The sequence below is a fragment of the Nomascus leucogenys genome, chromosome X (genome assembly GCF_006542625.1).
Source record: "Nomascus leucogenys isolate Asia chromosome X, Asia_NLE_v1, whole genome shotgun sequence".
NCBI lineage: Eukaryota > Metazoa > Chordata > Mammalia > Primates > Hylobatidae > Nomascus > Nomascus leucogenys.
Window position 1 is genome coordinate 37973548 of NC_044406.1, and position 17639 is coordinate 37991186.

At 42.9% G+C, this 17639-nt stretch overlaps 1 protein-coding gene across 2 annotated transcripts in view; it reads left to right on the forward strand.

Moving 5' to 3' along the window:
• The window catches only part of PHF8 (PHD finger protein 8), a 106566-nt gene that overhangs the window by 14830 nt on the left and 74097 nt on the right, over positions 1 to 17639 (forward strand). For both annotated transcript variants that reach the window (XM_030806927.1, XM_012499107.2), the window contains exons 3-8: positions 6705 to 6790; positions 7177 to 7285; positions 11307 to 11467; positions 12396 to 12537; positions 14558 to 14744; positions 16815 to 16977. In XM_030806927.1, the coding sequence (XP_030662787.1) occupies positions 6705 to 6790; positions 7177 to 7285; positions 11307 to 11467; positions 12396 to 12537; positions 14558 to 14744; positions 16815 to 16977 (848 nt within the window). The remainder of the gene's footprint in view (positions 1 to 6704; positions 6791 to 7176; positions 7286 to 11306; positions 11468 to 12395; positions 12538 to 14557; positions 14745 to 16814; positions 16978 to 17639) is intronic.

Consider the following 17639-nt stretch of genomic DNA (forward strand, 5'->3'; position numbering starts at 1 on the left):
GAGAGAGAGACCATGGAAGAAAGGAAAAAGCTTTTCTATTTTTTGAACAGGGAGCTCCCACTTTTCATTTCCATTAGGCCCCACAGATTGTAAGTGGGCTATGCAGTAGGAATGTCTCCCCCAGCGTACGCTGTGTGTGAGGGGAAAGAGGTGAGCTCAGCCAGAGAGGCAAGGCCTTTTGGGCCATGGTAAGTTTATACTTTACCTTAGGAAAAATAGGGACCCTGTGAGGCATTTTAAGCATGGGTTCATAGGATCAAATTTGTGTTTTTAAATGATCACTTTGGCTGTAGTGTGGAGGGCCGACTGGGTGGGGACAGAATAGGGGCCAGGAGTCCAGTTAGGAGGGCAGGACAGTAACTGAATTAGAGATAATAGTGGCCTGAACTAGCGCAGGGGCAGTAAGGATGACAAATTAACACAATTGATAGCTAATAAAGAGAGTTGATAGGACATGCTGATAACTTGGATAATAACAACAAACATACACAGCACTTACTATGGGCCAAGACACTGTTCTAAACACTTTCTATATATTTAGTTCATTTGCTTTTGATAACAACCTTATGAAGTAGGTACAGTTTTTATCCCCATCTTACAATGAGGAAACTGAGGCACAGAGAGGTTAAGTAACTTGTCCAAGATCCCACAGCTAGTAAGTGGCATAGCCAGGATGCAAACCCAGAGAATCTGGACCTAAAATCAGTGTTCTTAACTTGATGCTAGAACGTCTACTTCAGGGTATAGTGGAGGGAGAGGGCTAGAGGTGAATCAGTGATGGCTGCCAGGTTTCTGGCTTGAATGCCTGGTGAGGTTGTGGAGCCATTTGCTGAAGTGGGAAACCTAAGAGAAGGGAGCATGTTTAGGGGACAGACAGAGAGAGAAACTGAGTTTGGACATGTCGAATTTGAAGTACGTAAGTGGCTATCCAGTAAAAATGTCTCCCCCAGGAGACATTTGGAGGGAAGGGTCTAATCTGGCTTGGAGTTATGAGTGCATAGAGGGCACATGGAGCCCTGGGAGTGAGAACAATGAGGAAAAGTGAGGAGAAAAGAGTGCCCAGGTAAGAGGACCTAAGAAACTTCAACATTTAAGGACTGGGCAGGAGAAAAAGAGTTCATCGGGAAAAAGGAACAGCCAAAGACATGATTAAAATCATATCACATCCCTACTCATAGTGGCTGTGACTCCCCAGTTCTTGTGGCTACCCAGGAAAAGCCAGAGTGCTTTACAGTGGCCTACAATACCCTAATATGTTAGTCTATTGCCTTTCTGACTTATTACTGTCCTCCTAGCTCTCTACTCTAGAATACTCTCCTCTCTGCTACCTTCGTAGTCTAGGGATGCTCCCACCACAGGGCTTTTGTACTTGCTGTTCTTATTGGGATGCTCTTCCTTCATAGCCACATGAGGGGCTTGCTCCCTTACTCCCTTTGGGTCTTTATTCAAAAGCCATTTTGTCAGTCTTTCCCTGTCTTCTCTATCTAATATTTCACCCTCACTAACATTCTTCCTGGCCTCCCCATTCTGTGTGTGTGCGTGTGTGTGTGTGTGTGTGTGTGGTGTGTATAGTTATATATTCACACATACATATTCCTCTATATTCCCCTTCCTGTTTTTTTTCTACCTAGATCTTCTCACTATCTAACGTACAATGTGTTTCACCAATTGCATTGATTTATCCTGTTTCTTGTCTGCCTCCCCACTAGAACATCAGCTCTATGAGGGCAGGGATTTTTGTATGTTTTGTTTTTTGTCTTCGTCTCACCAGCACCTAGACCAGAGCCTGGCAGATGCTCATTAAGTGTCAGCTGAAGGAATGGGCACCAGCCAAATGGGGCGTTATAGAAGTCAAGGGTAGAGAGCTTGTCAGGTGGAGAGAGTACAGGGTTGGCAGTGTGAAAATGGTGCTAAGAGGTTAAGGGAGATAAAGCAGAGAAGTACTTATTGCATATATCAACAGGGAGGTCAGGAAATCAGTGAGATCTATTTTAAAGAAGGTGGGGACTAAGATCAGACTATAGCAGGGGATGAGTCACAAAGTGCACATAGCAACCCTAAAAAAGTATCGATTTGGCTCTGATAGAACACCTAGGCAGCTAAGGGTGGGAGGGAGACTTTTTACTGTATATACTTCTGTACTTTTTACTGTATATACTTCTGTACTCTGTATAGACTTTTTACTGTATATACTTCTGTACTCTGAGTTTTGCACCGTGTACAACTGTTACTTATTCAAAAAAGGAATCATTATCAAGCTTCGTAGGTTTATTTACTTCGTTTTTAAGCCGCATAGGTTTAAAGAAAGAAGGTGTTTGGCTGTGAAGGGGCAGACGGGAGGGTGGATGGGAGGGCGGGTAGGTCTTGGTTTTTTAATTTGTAAACATCAATAGACTTGTTTAAATGCTATTGTGAAGAGAAAGAGAGAGAGAGATTGAAGATACTGCAGAAAGAAGGAATAATTGATTGAGAAGGTAAGAAAACATGTGACCCAGATGGAAAACTTGGCTTTAGAAGGAAGGAAAGATAGTACTTTTGTTGCGACAGGAAAAAAAGGATGGGTGTAGAAGGAGGTAGATTGGTGATGCGAAGTTAAGGTAGTTCACCTCTGATTACTTAATTTTCTCTAAGAAGTAGGAAGTGCATGGCTTCTTGGTCTTTTGGCTAAGATCAAGTGTGGAAGTAGGAAGTGGCTGGCATGATGGCTCACACCTGTAATCCCAACACTTTGGGAGGCTGAGGTAGGAGGATCACTTGAGGCCAGAAGTTTGAGACCATTCTGGGCAACAAAGCAAGACCCCCTCTCTATAAAACACACGTACAGACACAAATTAGCTGGGCATGGTGGTGTGTGCTTGTAGTCCTAGCTACTTGTGAGGCTGGGGCAGGAGGATCACTTGAGCCTAGGAGTTAAAGGCTGCAGTGAACTATGATTGGAACCACTGCTCTCCAGCCTGTGCAACCCAGTGAGACCCTGACTCTAAAAAAAACAAAATAAAACAAAAACGTTAAGGAACTCAAAGAATGAAAGCAAAGAGTGCTTAAAACAACAACAACAACGAAAGCCGAAACCAAAAACCGGAAGTAGTAGGAAGCAAGGTAATTTTTGAGAGAGAAGAGGCAGGTAGTGGCGTGAGACATTTGAAATAGCCACAATAGATAATAAGAGAGAGTTGAATGGGGAATTTCAGAATGATCGTCAGGCAGCATGATCCAGATTTTTTTTTTTTTTTGAGACGGAGTCTTGCTTTGTCGCCCAGGCTAGAGTGCAGTGGCACGATCTCGGCTCACTGCAACCTCTGCCTTCTGGGTTCAAGCTGTTCTCCTGCCTCAGCCTCCTGAGTAGCTGGAATTACAGGCATCCACCACCATTCCCAGCTAATTTTTGTATTTTAAGTAGAGATGGGGTTTCACCATGTTGACCAGGCTGGTCTTGAACTCCTAACTTCAGGTGATCCACCCGCCTCAGCCTCCCAAAATGCTGGGATTACAGGCGTGAGCTACCGCGCCCAGCCAATCCAAATATTTTGGACAGTGAATTTACGATGGCACCGATCCAATGGGTGATTTTTCTCTAGCCACATCTAGTGGTCTAGAGTTAGGTAGTTGTACTAAGCCAGGGTTAGGGTTTGCATGTGGGGATGAAAGGCAGTGGGGCAAGTGAGGATATCTGTAAGAGAATGATTGAAGTGAGGAATGCTGGAATCTCAACTAGATAGGGAAGGAGGGTAAAGTCAAGAATGTGTGAATAGGTGAAAAGTGTGAGGATAAAGAGTTTTGAGGGCAAAGAACAGGTTGTAGTGAATGAGAGCTGGATAGATAGACTTGTGGTCAGAGAGGGCGATGTATGAGTTTCATATTCCAGAGGTACAGCAGTTGCTGGTGTTGACAGGGTCTGGGGGATGGTCATGAGAGTTGGTAGCTGAAATGGGAGCAGAAGTAACAGTCTCTGAAGATGAGAAGATCAAAGAACTAAGTGCCTGGAATGTTGTATCTCCACATGGATACTGATTTCATGTAGGATACTGTCAGGACTTGGGATGGAGAAGAATCTGAGCAGGTTCTTCAGCAAGTGAAGGGGTATGTTGGGGAGATGGGTATGTGGCAGTGATGAAGAGGAGTAGGAAGTGATATGGCTGGATGGTATGGAACTCAGAGGAGTGGGAGCTCTTACACAAGGGTAGAGGAGAGATGATCTGGAAGTCTCACCAGAGAGTGAGAGGGATGGCTACCCACAACCCAGTCCTGAGTTAACGAGGGTATGGGAGAATGTGCAGCTATATAGGGCTCTAGCACAATGCTGCTTAGATTTTCTGTGGCAAAGAACCAAGGCACTTTTAAAATTTCCAATCTATAATGGGCCAATTCTTTTATGATATAAAAAAAGAATTACTAGAAAAAATGGTATGAACCGGCCGGGCGCGGTGGCTCATGCCTGTAATCCCAGCACTTTGGGAGGCCGAGGTGGGCGGATCACGAGGTGAGGAGATTGAGACCATCCTGGCTAACACGGTGAAACCCCGTCTGTACTAAAAATGCAAAAAATTAGCCGGGCGTGGTGGTGGGCGCCTGTAGTCCCAGCTACTCGGGAGGCTGAGGCAGGAGAATGGCGTGAACTGAGGAAGCAGAGCTTGCAGTGAGCCAAGATCGTGCCACTGCACTCCAGCCTGGGGGACAGAGCGAGACTCTGTCTCAAAAAATAAATAAATAAAAATTTAAAAAAATGGTATGAACCAAAAAACGTATAAAAGACAAGCCCAAAATTTTATTCTTAGATTGAACGGATTTAAAATTATTCTGTTAAATTGCTGTAAAAACTTTTGCATAATGGTGATGCTTACTCTTACTTTCTGTACTTAATCACAGACCTGTAGTAAATAGTTCACAGACCAGCATTAGTCTGTGGACCACACTTTGAGTGGCACTGGTGTAGAGAAAATGATTTTCCCATAGGAGAAGCTGCATTCAGTTAAGCCTGGAAGGTGAAGGAGTGTTTGTTGAAGGGGGTGCCAATGTTGAGCAGTTTGTTTACCAAGTTGGGAAAGGGGATGAGCAGCGGGTGTTTAGAGTAGAGAAAGCACATAGCCACATGGGGTGAAAGTTTAGGAGAGAGAGAGGTGTCCAGAGGGAACAGGGGTATGAGATAGAAAGCATGCAGTCCCAGGGAACTGAGTTAATGCTACAAGGTCTGGGGAATATCTTCGAAGAAGTTTTAGGCAGGTGAAAGGTGAGGTCTGGACTGGACTTCTAGCACTTACTGTGAAACCAGATACTTACTGTGTGTCAGACTTTATGCTCACTGTGCTACACACATTAGTATTGTTTTTGTAGAGATGGGGTTACCCTATGTTGCCCAGGCTGGTCTTGAACTCCCGGCCTCAAGCGATCCTCCCACTTTGGCCGCCCAAAGTACTGGGATTACAGGTGTGAGCTACCGCGACTGGCCATGCTATGCACTTTATATACATTATCTTATTGAATCCTTAAAAACCCTACAAAGTTGATGGTGATATCCCTAGTTTATTGATAAGCTGCTGGTTTATAGGCATGAGATTATTAGTTGGGAAGATGGTAGAGTCCTAATCCCAGGAAGTCCATTTATGAGCATGATCTTGGCTGAAACAACTTGAGCTCTGCCTTAATGTTCTCTGCTGTGTGTGGCAAACCAAAGATTTTAAGACTTGGGTCTTCTTCTTTTTTTTTTTTTTGGAGACAGGTTCTTGTTCTGTCACCCAGGCTGGAGTGCGGTAGCACAATCATGGCTCACTGCAGCCTCAATCTCCTGGGTTCAAGGGATCCTCCCAGCTCAGCCTCCATGCTCAGCTAAATTTTTTTGTTTGTTTTGGTAGAGATGGGGGTCTCAATTTGTTGCCCAGGCTGGTCTTGAACTCCTGGGCTCAAGTGATCCTCCTGCCTTGGCCTCCCAAAGTTCTGGGGTTACAGGTATGAGCCACTGTGACTGGCCTAGGTGTTTAATTTTAGCAAGAATTTATTTGGAGGGCTGCTGGTGCCTTCCCTAGAAAGGGAAGGTTGAATTTTGTGAGATTACCACCTCATATACATGCAAAGTCAAATTTTCAAAATTAAGTAAATCTTTTTAAGTCTTTTAAATGTGAAATAAGCAACAGATGTTTATTGTAGGAAATTAGAAGCACAGATAAGATAAAAAGGATTATCTGTAATTTTTCATTTAGAACTACTGTTGACTATAAATTTTTTTTTAGTCTTTTTCATTTAATAAAGTATCTCAAGTTTAAAAATTAGGTTATAAGGCTGGGCGTGGTGGCTCACACCTATAATCCTAGCACTTTGGGAGGCAGAGGCGGGTGCATCACTTGAACTCAGGAGTTTGAGACCAGCCTGGCCAATGTGGTGAAACCTCGTCTCTACTAAAAATACAAAAAATTAGCCAGGCGTGGTGGCACATGCCTATAATCCCAGCTAATTGGGAGGCTGAGGCAGGAGAATCACTTGAACCCAGGAGGCAGAGGTTGCAGTGAGCCATGATCACACCACTGCCTAATACGGTAACCCCTAACCACATGTGGCTGCTGAGCACTTGAAATTTTAAATTTTACTTAATTTTAATGGATTTATACATAAATAGCCACATGTACTTAATAGCTGTTCTACTGGACAGCACTGTTCTAGACCTCATAAAAAATAAAGTTTCCATAAACCTTGGCTGTTTTTCTCTTTTTCAGTTGTGTTGGTGTTGAAGAGGAGAAGGCTGCTGACATTGACCTCTACCACTGCCCCAACTGTGAAGTCTTGCATGGGCCCTCCATTAGTAAGTAGATCTTAGGGTTTCCTAGAGAAGACAATCCAGAGGAGAGACAAAGGAAAGGAAATTTTGGGGAGTGATTGCTTTTGCCTGAGCACTTCTGATTCTTCTTCCTCAGGAAATAGCAGAAGCCTGTGCCGGCTCCACAGGCCAGCAGCTATCTCACTGAGAGGGCAGAAGTTCATAACTTCACCTCCTTCCCTTCCTAAGGCTTATCTAGAGAAAGTACCCATCTTCACCAGGAACTTTCCTGAATCTGTGAGGGACTCATTGACTCCAGATGCTCCAAGGGGTGGTTAGATTGGAAGAGAAGGATCTGCTGAGGCCTTTGTTCTTGGTATCATAGCTCATGACCGTTCTGACTCACAGTCTCTCATGTTTTTCTGGCTTAGTGAAAAAACGCCGCGGATCTTCAAAGGGGCATGATACACACAAGGGGAAACCAGTGAAGACCGGGAGCCCTACGTTCATCAGAGAGCTCCGGAGTAGGACTTTTGACAGGTGAGGAACCCTGCCTCCAGGGGCTGGTGAATGCCAGGGCTCTGGGAGGCTGGAACTCACCTCTTCCCAGCTTTCCCAGTGGCTGTCCCATTAGGAGCTTCCCCGATTGGTGAGTATCTTCAGGGCTCTGCAAATTCCCTCTGGTTTGGTCAATTTCTGGAAAACTTTTGGTAGTTGGGAGGCAGTATTCACCTAAGTTAGATACTTACATTCATCCAAGGAATGCTGACTAGAAGGAGTCTTAGGATCAGAAAGTCTAATTCTCTCATAGAGAAGAAGAAACTCTTTTAATATAAAAAAATTATTGGTCGTATATCTCTTTTATGATCGAAAAGAGGTTTTATATTTTTAAAATTAAGCTGGCCTTGTTAAAAGTAAATTACATGAAATAAGCAAAAATAATGAGTTAAAAAAAGGAACAAAGCATTCTCTTTTGCTTGGTTTTTTAATTCAGTAGACCATGTTCAGGTTTTTTAAAAATAATTTCAACGTTGATTTTAGATTCAGGAAGTACATGTGCAGGTTTGTTTACGTGGGTATATTGCATGTGCTGAGGTTTGGGGTGCAAATGGTCCCATCACCCAAGTAGTGAACATAGTACCCAGTAGCTAGTTTTTCAGCCCCTTCCCTACTACCTCCCTCCCAACTTGAGTGGTCCCCAGTATCTATTGTCCCCATATTTGTCTATGGGTACCCAATGTTTAGCTTCTACTTTAAAGTGAGAACAAAAGCAGTATTTGATTTTCTGTTCCTGTATTAATTGGCTTACGATAATGGTCTCCAGCTGCATCCATGTTACTGAAAAGGACATGATTTCCTTCTGTTTTATGGCTATGTAGTATTCCATGGTATATATGTACCACACTTTTCTCTATCCATTCCACTGTTGATGGGCACCTAGTTTGATTCCATGTTTTACTATTGTGAATAGTGCTGCAGACATACCAGTGCATGTGTCTTTTTAGTAGAATGGTTTATTTTCCTTTGGGTATAAATCCAGTAATGGGATTGCTGGGTCGAATGGTAGTTCTCTTTTTAAGTTCTTAGAGAAATCTCCAAACTGCTTTCCATGGTGGCTGAACTAATTTACATTCCCATTAACATGGTATAAGTATTCCCTTTGCTCTGCAGGCTTATCAGGATCTGTTATTTATTTTTTTTTACTTGTTTTCAGGTTTTCTGTAACCAAAGTGTTAATTGGAATAAGTGTTCCTTCAACTTAATGTTTCTTGTTTTATTTGTTTATTTAAAGGCAGAAGCTTCTCTCTACTCCGGACTCCTCAGGTTCCTTCTCCAAAGTCAACCCGTTCAGAAATGGTTTTTGCATATACAAACATAGATTTTTTTTAATTCCTTTTTTTTTTTGACACAAATGGAAGCAACTATGTATTGTTCTGTATCTTGGTTTTTTAAAAAAATATATATATTTGAGATCAATCCATAATAGCACATACAGATGTTCTTTTTCATGGCTGTTTAATATTACATTGCATGGTGTAACATTTATTTAACCAGTCCTCTACTGATGGACGTTTAAGTTGATTCCAGTATTTTGCTATTAGAAAGAAATACTGTAGTGAATATCTTTGCACTTAAGTTTTTGCATATGTTGCCAATTACATCCATAATGGCTATACCATTTCACACTCCCACAGATAATGTGCGGAGGGTGCCGATTTTCCTATATCCTAGCCAATATTGTTTGTTTGTTTTATTTATTTATTTTTTTTGAGACGACGTCTCGCTCTTGTCCCCCAGGCTGGAGTGCGATGGCGTGATCTCGGCTCACTGCAACCTCCGCCTTCTGGGTTCAAGCGGTTCTCCTGCCTCGGCCCCCTGAGTAGCTGGGATTACTGGCATCTGCCACCACACCCGGCTAATTTTTGTATTTTTAGTAGAGACGGGGTTTTTACCATGTTGGCCAGGCTGGTCTTGAACTCCTGACTTCAGGCGATCACCTGCCTCGGCCTCCCAAAGTCCTGGGATTACAGGTGCGAGCCACCGTGCCCAGCCACCAATATTGTTTATTATCAATTTTTTTTTGCCTTTCTGATAAAATAAATTGTGAAATCCTGCTGTTCCCACTTGTACTTTTCTTTCTTTCTTTCTTTCTTTCTTTCTTTTTTTTTTTTTTTGGCAGTGTCTTGCTCTGTTGGCTAGGCTGGAGTGCAGTGGTGCAATCTCAGCTCACTGCACCCTCCGCCTCCTGGGTTCAAGCAATTCTTCTGCCTCAGCCTCCCAAGTAGCTGGGATTACAGGCACGCACCACCATGCCCAGCTAATTTTTGTATTTTTAGTAGAGATGGGGTTTCACCATGCTGGCCAGGCTGGTCTCAAACTCCTGACCTCAAGGGGTCTGCCTGCCTCGGCCTCCCAAAGTGCTGGGATTACAGGTGTGAGCCACTGCACTCAGCCCACACTTGCATTTCTTTAGTTATGAAGGAAATAAGTAGATTTTTTTTTTTTTTTTGAGACAGGGTCTCATTTGAGACAGGCTGGAGTCCAGTGGTGCAATCACCACTCACTGCAGCCTCGACCTCCCTAGCTTAATCCATCTTCCCACCTGCGCTTCCCAGGTAGCTGGGACTACAGGTGTGTGCCACCACACCCAGCTAATTTTTTTTTTTGTATTTTTTGTAGAGATGGGGTTTTGCCATGTTGCCTAGGCTGGTCTGCAACTCCTGGGCTCAAACAGTCTGCCTTCCTTGGCCTCCCAAAGTGCTGGGATTACAGTTGTGAGCTACTGCACTCAGCTTTAGATTTCATACATTTATAAACCAGCTTGATTGTTTTCTCTGTGAACTACTTGCTTGTTTGATAGGCATTCTGTTGTGTTACTATTACTGATTTATAACAGCTTTCTTGGAGAAAATTTTAATTTCTATATGGTTAAGTTTATTACTATTTTTAATGACTACTGGGTTTTTCCCAGGTTTTTCTACTCTTAAAGCTTTATTTTTTGGAATTTAATCTTTGAACCGTCTAGGATTATGTAAAGAATGAGATAGGCAGGCCAGGCATGGTGGCTCACGCCTGTAATCCCAGCACTTTGGGAGGCTGAGGCGGGCGGATCACCTGAGGTCGGGAGTTCAAGACCAGCCCGACCAACATGTAGAAATCCCGTATCTAGTAAAAATACAAAATTAGCTGGGCGTGGTGGCGAATGCCTGTGATCCCAGCTACTTGGGAGGCTGAGGTAGGAGAATCGCTTGAACCTGGGAGGCGGAGGTTGTGGTGAGCCGAGATTGTGCCATTGCACTCCAGCCTGGGCAACAAGAGCAAAACTCTGTCTCAAAAAAAAAAAAAAAAAAAAAAAAGAATGAGATAGGCATTGAGCTTAATATATTTGTCCCAACACAAGTTGTCAGAGTTGTCAAATACAAATCTTTTCTCCACCATGATTTAAAGAAAACTATTTTCTTTCTTTTCTTTGAAAAAAAAAAAAAAAGACAGGGACTCTCTCTGGGTTTAAGTGATCTTCCTGCCTCAGCCTCCCAAGTATGTAGGACTGTAGGCCTGCACCACGACGCCCTGCTAATTTTGAATTTTTTTGTGGAGATGGGTTTAGAAATGATGCCCAGGCTGAAACTCATTAAGTATGCATGTTGAGAAAGTTGTTGTATATGCATGTTGAGAAAGTTGTAAAAATGTTATTGTTTTGTTTTAATCAGTCTTTTCTCTCTGACAGTGTTTTAAATTGGGTAATGCTGCTCTTGGTTTGAACAAATCTGCCAAACTTGTCAGAGGTGTCTTTTCTTTCTGGCCAGGCTATAGACTGATTTCTTCTTGTCACCCAGAGAAGAGCACCATGTTGGCAGAATACTCCCCACCTCTGCCAGTGACCTGGTCTCTTGCCTTGGACAGATCATTTCTTCCCTGGCAGATGAGGTTTTTGCCATTAGTTGCCAGCTCACATTAAGTCCCCTCATAAAAACCCCACCTCTTGGGTGAGTGGCAGCCTCCAATAAGGCCTTTAGTGGGCAGGGCCTCAGGCTCAAGCTTTCTCTCCTGCGGCCCACAGCTCAGATGAAGTGATTCTGAAGCCCACTGGAAATCAACTGACTGTGGAATTCCTGGAAGAAAATAGCTTCAGTGTGCCCATCCTGGTCCTGAAGAAGGATGGGTTGGGCATGACGCTGCCCTCGCCATCATTCACTGTGAGGGATGTTGAACACTATGTTGGTAAGACACTACAGACCCTTTTATCTGTAACACTGTTCATTCCTGTCAAGATCTGTGTCCCTTCCCCTCCAATCTGTTTTTGCATTTCCTCTCTAGCCATCTTGGGAATCTCAGGTGAAATGCCTTGTCCAAAGTCATTCATTGGCAGAGATAGAGCCAAAATCCTAGTCTCCTCTTTGTTCTCCTTTCATGCATTCACTCATTCGTTTATCAGAGACAGGGTCTCGCCCTGTTGTCCAGGCTGGAGTACGGTGGCGCGATTAACTCACTGCAGCGTCCACCTCCTCCTGGGCTCCAGGGATCCTCAAACCTCAACCTCCCGAGTAGCTGAGACTACAGGGATGCACCACCACACCTAGCTAGTTTTGTTTATTTTTTGTAGAGATGATGTCACACTGTGTTGCCCAGGCTGGTCTCCAACTACTGGGCTCAAGTGATCCTTCTGCCTCGGCCTCCCAAAGTGCTGGGATTATAGGCGTGAGCCACCACGCCCAGCCCCTTTTCCTTTTAATAGTCCATACAACCCTAGGTTGAGCTCTGTTTTTTACCTGGGAAGTTCTAGTGATCATTGTCTGTCTTCTGTTGAAATGAGAAAGCTTTTGACTGTTGTTCTCACATGCCACTTGTTGTCTGGGCATGAGTTTCTGGGGAGAGGATAAGAAGAAATGGAGAAGCAAGGCCCAGGCAGGTGGACTACTATGTGTGAGGCTGTGTGTCTTGTAGTTCCATTGCCCTAGCAGGGCACATAGATCTAAGGAAAGTGTGATGGGTTCCTACACCTGCCCCCTAAACACACACACACATATACATACAGTGTCGGTGGAGAGAAGCTTTGAGTGTAAGGCCATTCTAGGGACTGATGAGGGGACAAGAGAGTCTTCCACAGTCCCTGAGACTACTTGGTGCAGAACCTATCTCTTTACTCCAGGTTCTGACAAAGAGATTGATGTGATTGATGTGACCCGCCAGGCTGACTGCAAGATGAAGCTTGGTGATTTTGTGAAATATTATTACAGCGGGAAGAGGGAGAAAGTCCTCAATGTCATTAGTTTGGAATTCTCTGATACCAGGTAAGAGGTGCAAGAATAACAAAAAAAAAACCTGACAAAGTGCCTGAAACTTGTGTGATATATCTAGTGTATATTCGTGTTTCTCTTTTTTTTTTTTTTTGAGACGGAGTCTTGCTCTGTCGCCCAGGCTGGCGTGCAGTGGCACGATCTTGGCTCACTGCAACCTCCGCCTCTTGGGTTCAAGCAATTCTCCTGCTTCAGCCTCCTGAGTAGCTGGGATTACAGGCACCTGCCACCATGCCTGGCTAATTTTTGTATGTTTAGTAGAGATAGGGTTTCACCATGTTGGCCAGGCTGGTCTCGAACTCCCTACCTCAGGTGATCTGCCCGCCTTGGCCTCCCAAAGTGCTGGGATTACAGGCATGAGCCACCGCACCTCGCCTTGTGTTCCTTTCTCTTCTTCCTGGTGGTTTCTTCCTTTGGGATGGCGAGCTGGGTTATATTTTCTAGTGTAGCTGCTCACATTATAACAGTTGAGTCATATTTCTCCTCCACGGTTTCTAGCATTGGATAGATTACATTTTAATTAATTTTTGTCTCCTTTCTCAAGACCTTGGGACAGCCTTCTTTGACCTTTTCCTCCTATATACAACAGTGCCATAGTCACTGTGTAACTGGTGGGATAGGTCCTCAGTTCCTGGAAATAGATTTACTAAAATTACCCCCATGTAGGTTTCTTACATTTAAAAAGAAAAAGAGAAACCTATTTACCTTTAAATGATTCTGTCTGGACTCACACACTCAATAGATACGTATATAGTCTTCTCTTTGGGTCAGAAATGTGGGAAATACCAAGAAATCATAACATATCTTTTTGCCCTTAGGAAACTTACTGTCTGATTATTTATACTTTTAACTTTTAATTTGTAGATTCATAGGAAGTTGCGAAAAAGCGTACAGGGAGGTCCTGTGTACTCTTTAGCCACTTTCCCTCAGTGGTAACATATTATGTAATTACGGTACAATATTAAGACCCTTGCTGTTGTGTTTTTTTTTTTTTTTTTTTTTTTTTGAGACGGAGTTTCGCTCTGTCACCCAGGCTGGAGGCAGTGGCACGATCTTGGCTCACTGCAAGCTCTGCCTCCCGGTTTCACGCCATTCTCCTGCCTCAGCCTCCCGAGTAGCTGGGACTACAGGCACCTGTGACCACCCCCGGCTAATTTTTTGTGTTTTTAGTAGAGATGAGGTTTCACCATGTTAGCTGGGATGGTCTCCATCTCCTGACCTCGTGATCCGCCCACCTTGGCCTCCCAAAGTGCTGGGATTACAGGCATGAGCCACCGTGCTCAGCGCTGTTGTTTTTAAGATGCAAGGTTAAACAACCTGAGAGTGTTTAAAAACTGTATTTGTTAGTTTACACTTCACTTCATCCTGAAAGACTATTCAAGGTAGCTTACAGAGATGTGGAGAAGCCAAAAAAAGAGAGAAAATTAGAACAAAAGTGAAATAAGATTGGGAAATAGAATGCATGTGGTGGGTACTCTGCACATTTCCTAATTGGTGGAGATGGACTATAGAGTTTTCAGTGAATTTCCTGAAGGTCAGAACAAAGAGACGAGTGCAGTATTGTAAGATTTGTGGCTTTACGTAGGATAAAAGCAACAGATGTTTCAGAGAAACATTTCTTTACCTGGAACTGAGCCCTGTGAGGTTGCTCTAGTGGTTTCTCATAAAGAAGACACTATGAGATGGGGATCGTGCAATAACTTCTATAATCCACATGCCGAGTGAGTAGTCTGGAGTGGGGTTGGGGAGTACGAACATTTAGTGGAGGAAATGAACACCTTTGACTGGAGAAGCCTGTGGAGCTGGGACTTGGGACTTCTGGAGAGGACTAGAATGAGGATACTGACCAGACTTACAGAACAGAAATAAGTGTCCTATGTGCCTTTGGGGATTCTGTGGAGGGAACTTGTTCTCTGACTTATCTGACCCTCATTGAACTGTGGGGTATTTTATTCAGGCCTCAACCTTCTATTCCCAATCAGCTGACATCTGCTCTCCACCCCTTCCTTGGTAGACTTTCTAACCTTGTGGAGACACCGAAGATTGTTCGAAAGCTGTCATGGGTCGAAAACTTGTGGCCAGAGGAATGTGTCTTTGAGAGACCCAATGTACAGAAGTACTGCCTCATGAGTGTGCGAGATAGCTATACAGACTTTCACATTGACTTTGGTGGCACCTCTGTCTGGTACCATGTACTCAAGGTAGGAATGCACGTGGCTTCTGGAGGCAGCCAGGCCTTGGGCCTCCCTGTACGTGTCACATGGCAGCACAGAAACATTTTCAATCAGTTTGATTTACATTTTGAATAAAAAAAATTTGATTGGGCTGGGTATTGTCAGTGACTATGAAGGATTTTTGAGGTCTGGAAAACAAATTTCTTAAATGATTTTGGTTTTCACCATTGTTCAGATTATTTAGTTTTCTTTTTTATTATTATTATTTTTTTCTTAGAGACAGAATCTGGCTCCGTCACCCAAGCTGGAGTGCGGTGGTGAAGTCAGCGCACTGCAGCCTCTCACTCATGGGCTCAAGGGATCCTCCCACCTCAGCCTCCTGAGTAGCTGGGACTATAGGTGCATGCCATCACTCCTAGCTAATTTTTTTACCTTTTTTTTTTTTTTTGAGACAGTGTCTCACTTTGTCACCCAGGCTGGAGTGCAGTGGCATGATCATGGCTCACTGCATCCTCGACCTGCTGTGCTTAAGCTGTCCTCTCACTTCAGCCTCCCAAGTAGCTGGAACTACAGGTGTGCACCACCACTTCTGGCTAATTAAAAAAAATTATTTTTGTAGAGACTAGCTCTTACTATGTTGCCCAGGCTGGTCTCAAACTCCTGAGCTCCAGCGGTCTTCCCACCTTGGCCTCCCAAAGTGCTAGGATTACAGACGTGAGCCACTGTGTCCAGACAATTTTTTTACTTTATTTTTTGTAGAGACAGAGTCCCACTGTGTTGCCCAGGCTGGACTCGAACTCCTGGGTTCAAGTGATCTTCCTGCCTCAACCTCCCAAAGTGCTGAGATTTCAGGCTTGAGCCAACATGCCTGGCCTAGTTTTCTTATCAGAAAAGTCAAAGGAAAGAATGGAAAACTTGGATTGTGGCTCTTGTCCAAGTGATCACAAGTCCTTAACTAGTTGTTTCCATTGGTTTATCATGTAGGAATTAGAACGTGTAAATGAAAGTGCTATTATGCAAATGTTAGGTTTAACTCTTTAATTTTAAAATAATTTCATTTTATAGAAAAGTTAAAAAAAATGGGAAGAATCTCTGCCCTTCCCCGAGATTCCTTAAATGTTACCATTTTATTATATTCTCTCTCTAAAGCAAACACAATAAAATGGTTGTATATATATTTTTTCTGAGACATTTGTGCATAGTTGCAGACATAATATTCCTTTATATCTTAATAATTCAGTTGTAGTTCTTAACTACAAGTTTGTCTTAAAACTTTGCTTTAAAAACAAAGACAATGTCTTAAATAATTTGTATAGTTATCGAAATCAGGAAGTTAACATTGATATACTAGTACCTAATCTACAGATCTGATTCAAAATTCTCCAGTTGTACAACTGATACTTCTAGTGTTACTTTTCTACATTGAAATTTATTATTGTGAAATATTGGTTAAACCAATCATGCTGTGAGAATATATTTGTGCTACTGGGTTTTTGTTTCTTTTTTTTTTTTTTTTTTTGCCAAATTATCTTTCTGGTGTTTATCCAGGCAAAACACAATTAGGAAATAAATGTTCTTCCAAAAGATAACCACATAACATATAATCTTCCAGAAGTCCTTGGGCGATTACTGAACTTTTAAACTTTTATTAGCTTTGATTGCAGGTGTGGGAAGGAACACTCTGCAAATGGCATTTGAAGGCAAATTCAATTTTCTTCTCATCAGTAATGTGGCCTTAAATTCTCCTAAGGCTACTAGTATTGATCTACTCATCTGTAGAGGCCATTTTTTATTTGGCATTGTGTCTAAAATAGGAACACTTGGTGTACATTTGTCTTAACTTCAACAATTTTGTTTGAAATGCCCTTTCCAATTTGTTTTTGTCAAGTTTATAGAAACTTAAAAGTACAAAAAGCAAAGTGACCTTTTCAAGTTTTCCAAATCCACATAAAAATGATAATTGGATAGGTTTGGGCAAGAACTCTGGCATATTGCCATCGTTTTGGAGCATGGGAGAAATAGCCCTTTGGAGTACCCATTAAGGACTTTTCTGGAAACCCTTGGTATTTTTGTCACTTCAGCCTCTTTTTGTTTCAGGGTGAAAAGATCTTCTACCTGATCCGCCCAACAAATGCCAATCTGACTCTCTTTGAGTGCTGGAGCAGTTCCTCTAATCAGAATGAGATGTTCTTTGGGGACCAGGTGGACAAGTGCTACAAGTGTTCCGTGAAGCAAGGACAGACACTTTTCATTCCCACAGGTCTTCCCTTGGGTGCCTCTGGGAGGGTTTGGGGAGGGTGGAAAGAAGGAGGAAGCTTTTGGCCCCACAGTGTATTAATCTGATTATGTGGGATGTCTTTCTCATATCAGCGAAAGGTGTAGAACTGGGCCTCAAGAAATTTCATGTGGTAGTCAGTGGGCAGCATGGTCACCTGGGGAGGCTGAAAGTGGGGAATGTCCAGGAGGAGGCTGATGGACTTCTTTGTCCTGGGTTGATGTCATCTGTGTGAACAGAGAACATGACTCTAAGCCCCGTAACTCTAGGGATAGTGCCTGGGAGGCTGGCATTCTAGGCTCTAAGTCAGAATGACCTGTGGTGGGGATAGTGCTTTTTTCCCTAAACGTATGTACCTGGGCTTCACTCTTAGAATTATGAATTCTTAGGTCTTGGGTGGCATCTGAGTATATTTACTGTGAAAAAATCCCCCAGTTGTCTCAATTTGGGGAGAGTTGACATCTTTACTTGATTGAGTCTTATATGAATACAGAGTATCTCTCCTTTTATTTAGATTTTCTTTGATTTCTTTAATCAGAATTAGTGTTAAATTTTCTTAAAATGTATAGTATAATTCTCTAGTGCAATCACATATGCCTGGAGATTTGTTTTCTTGGGAAGTTTTAAATTAACATTCAATTTAAAAA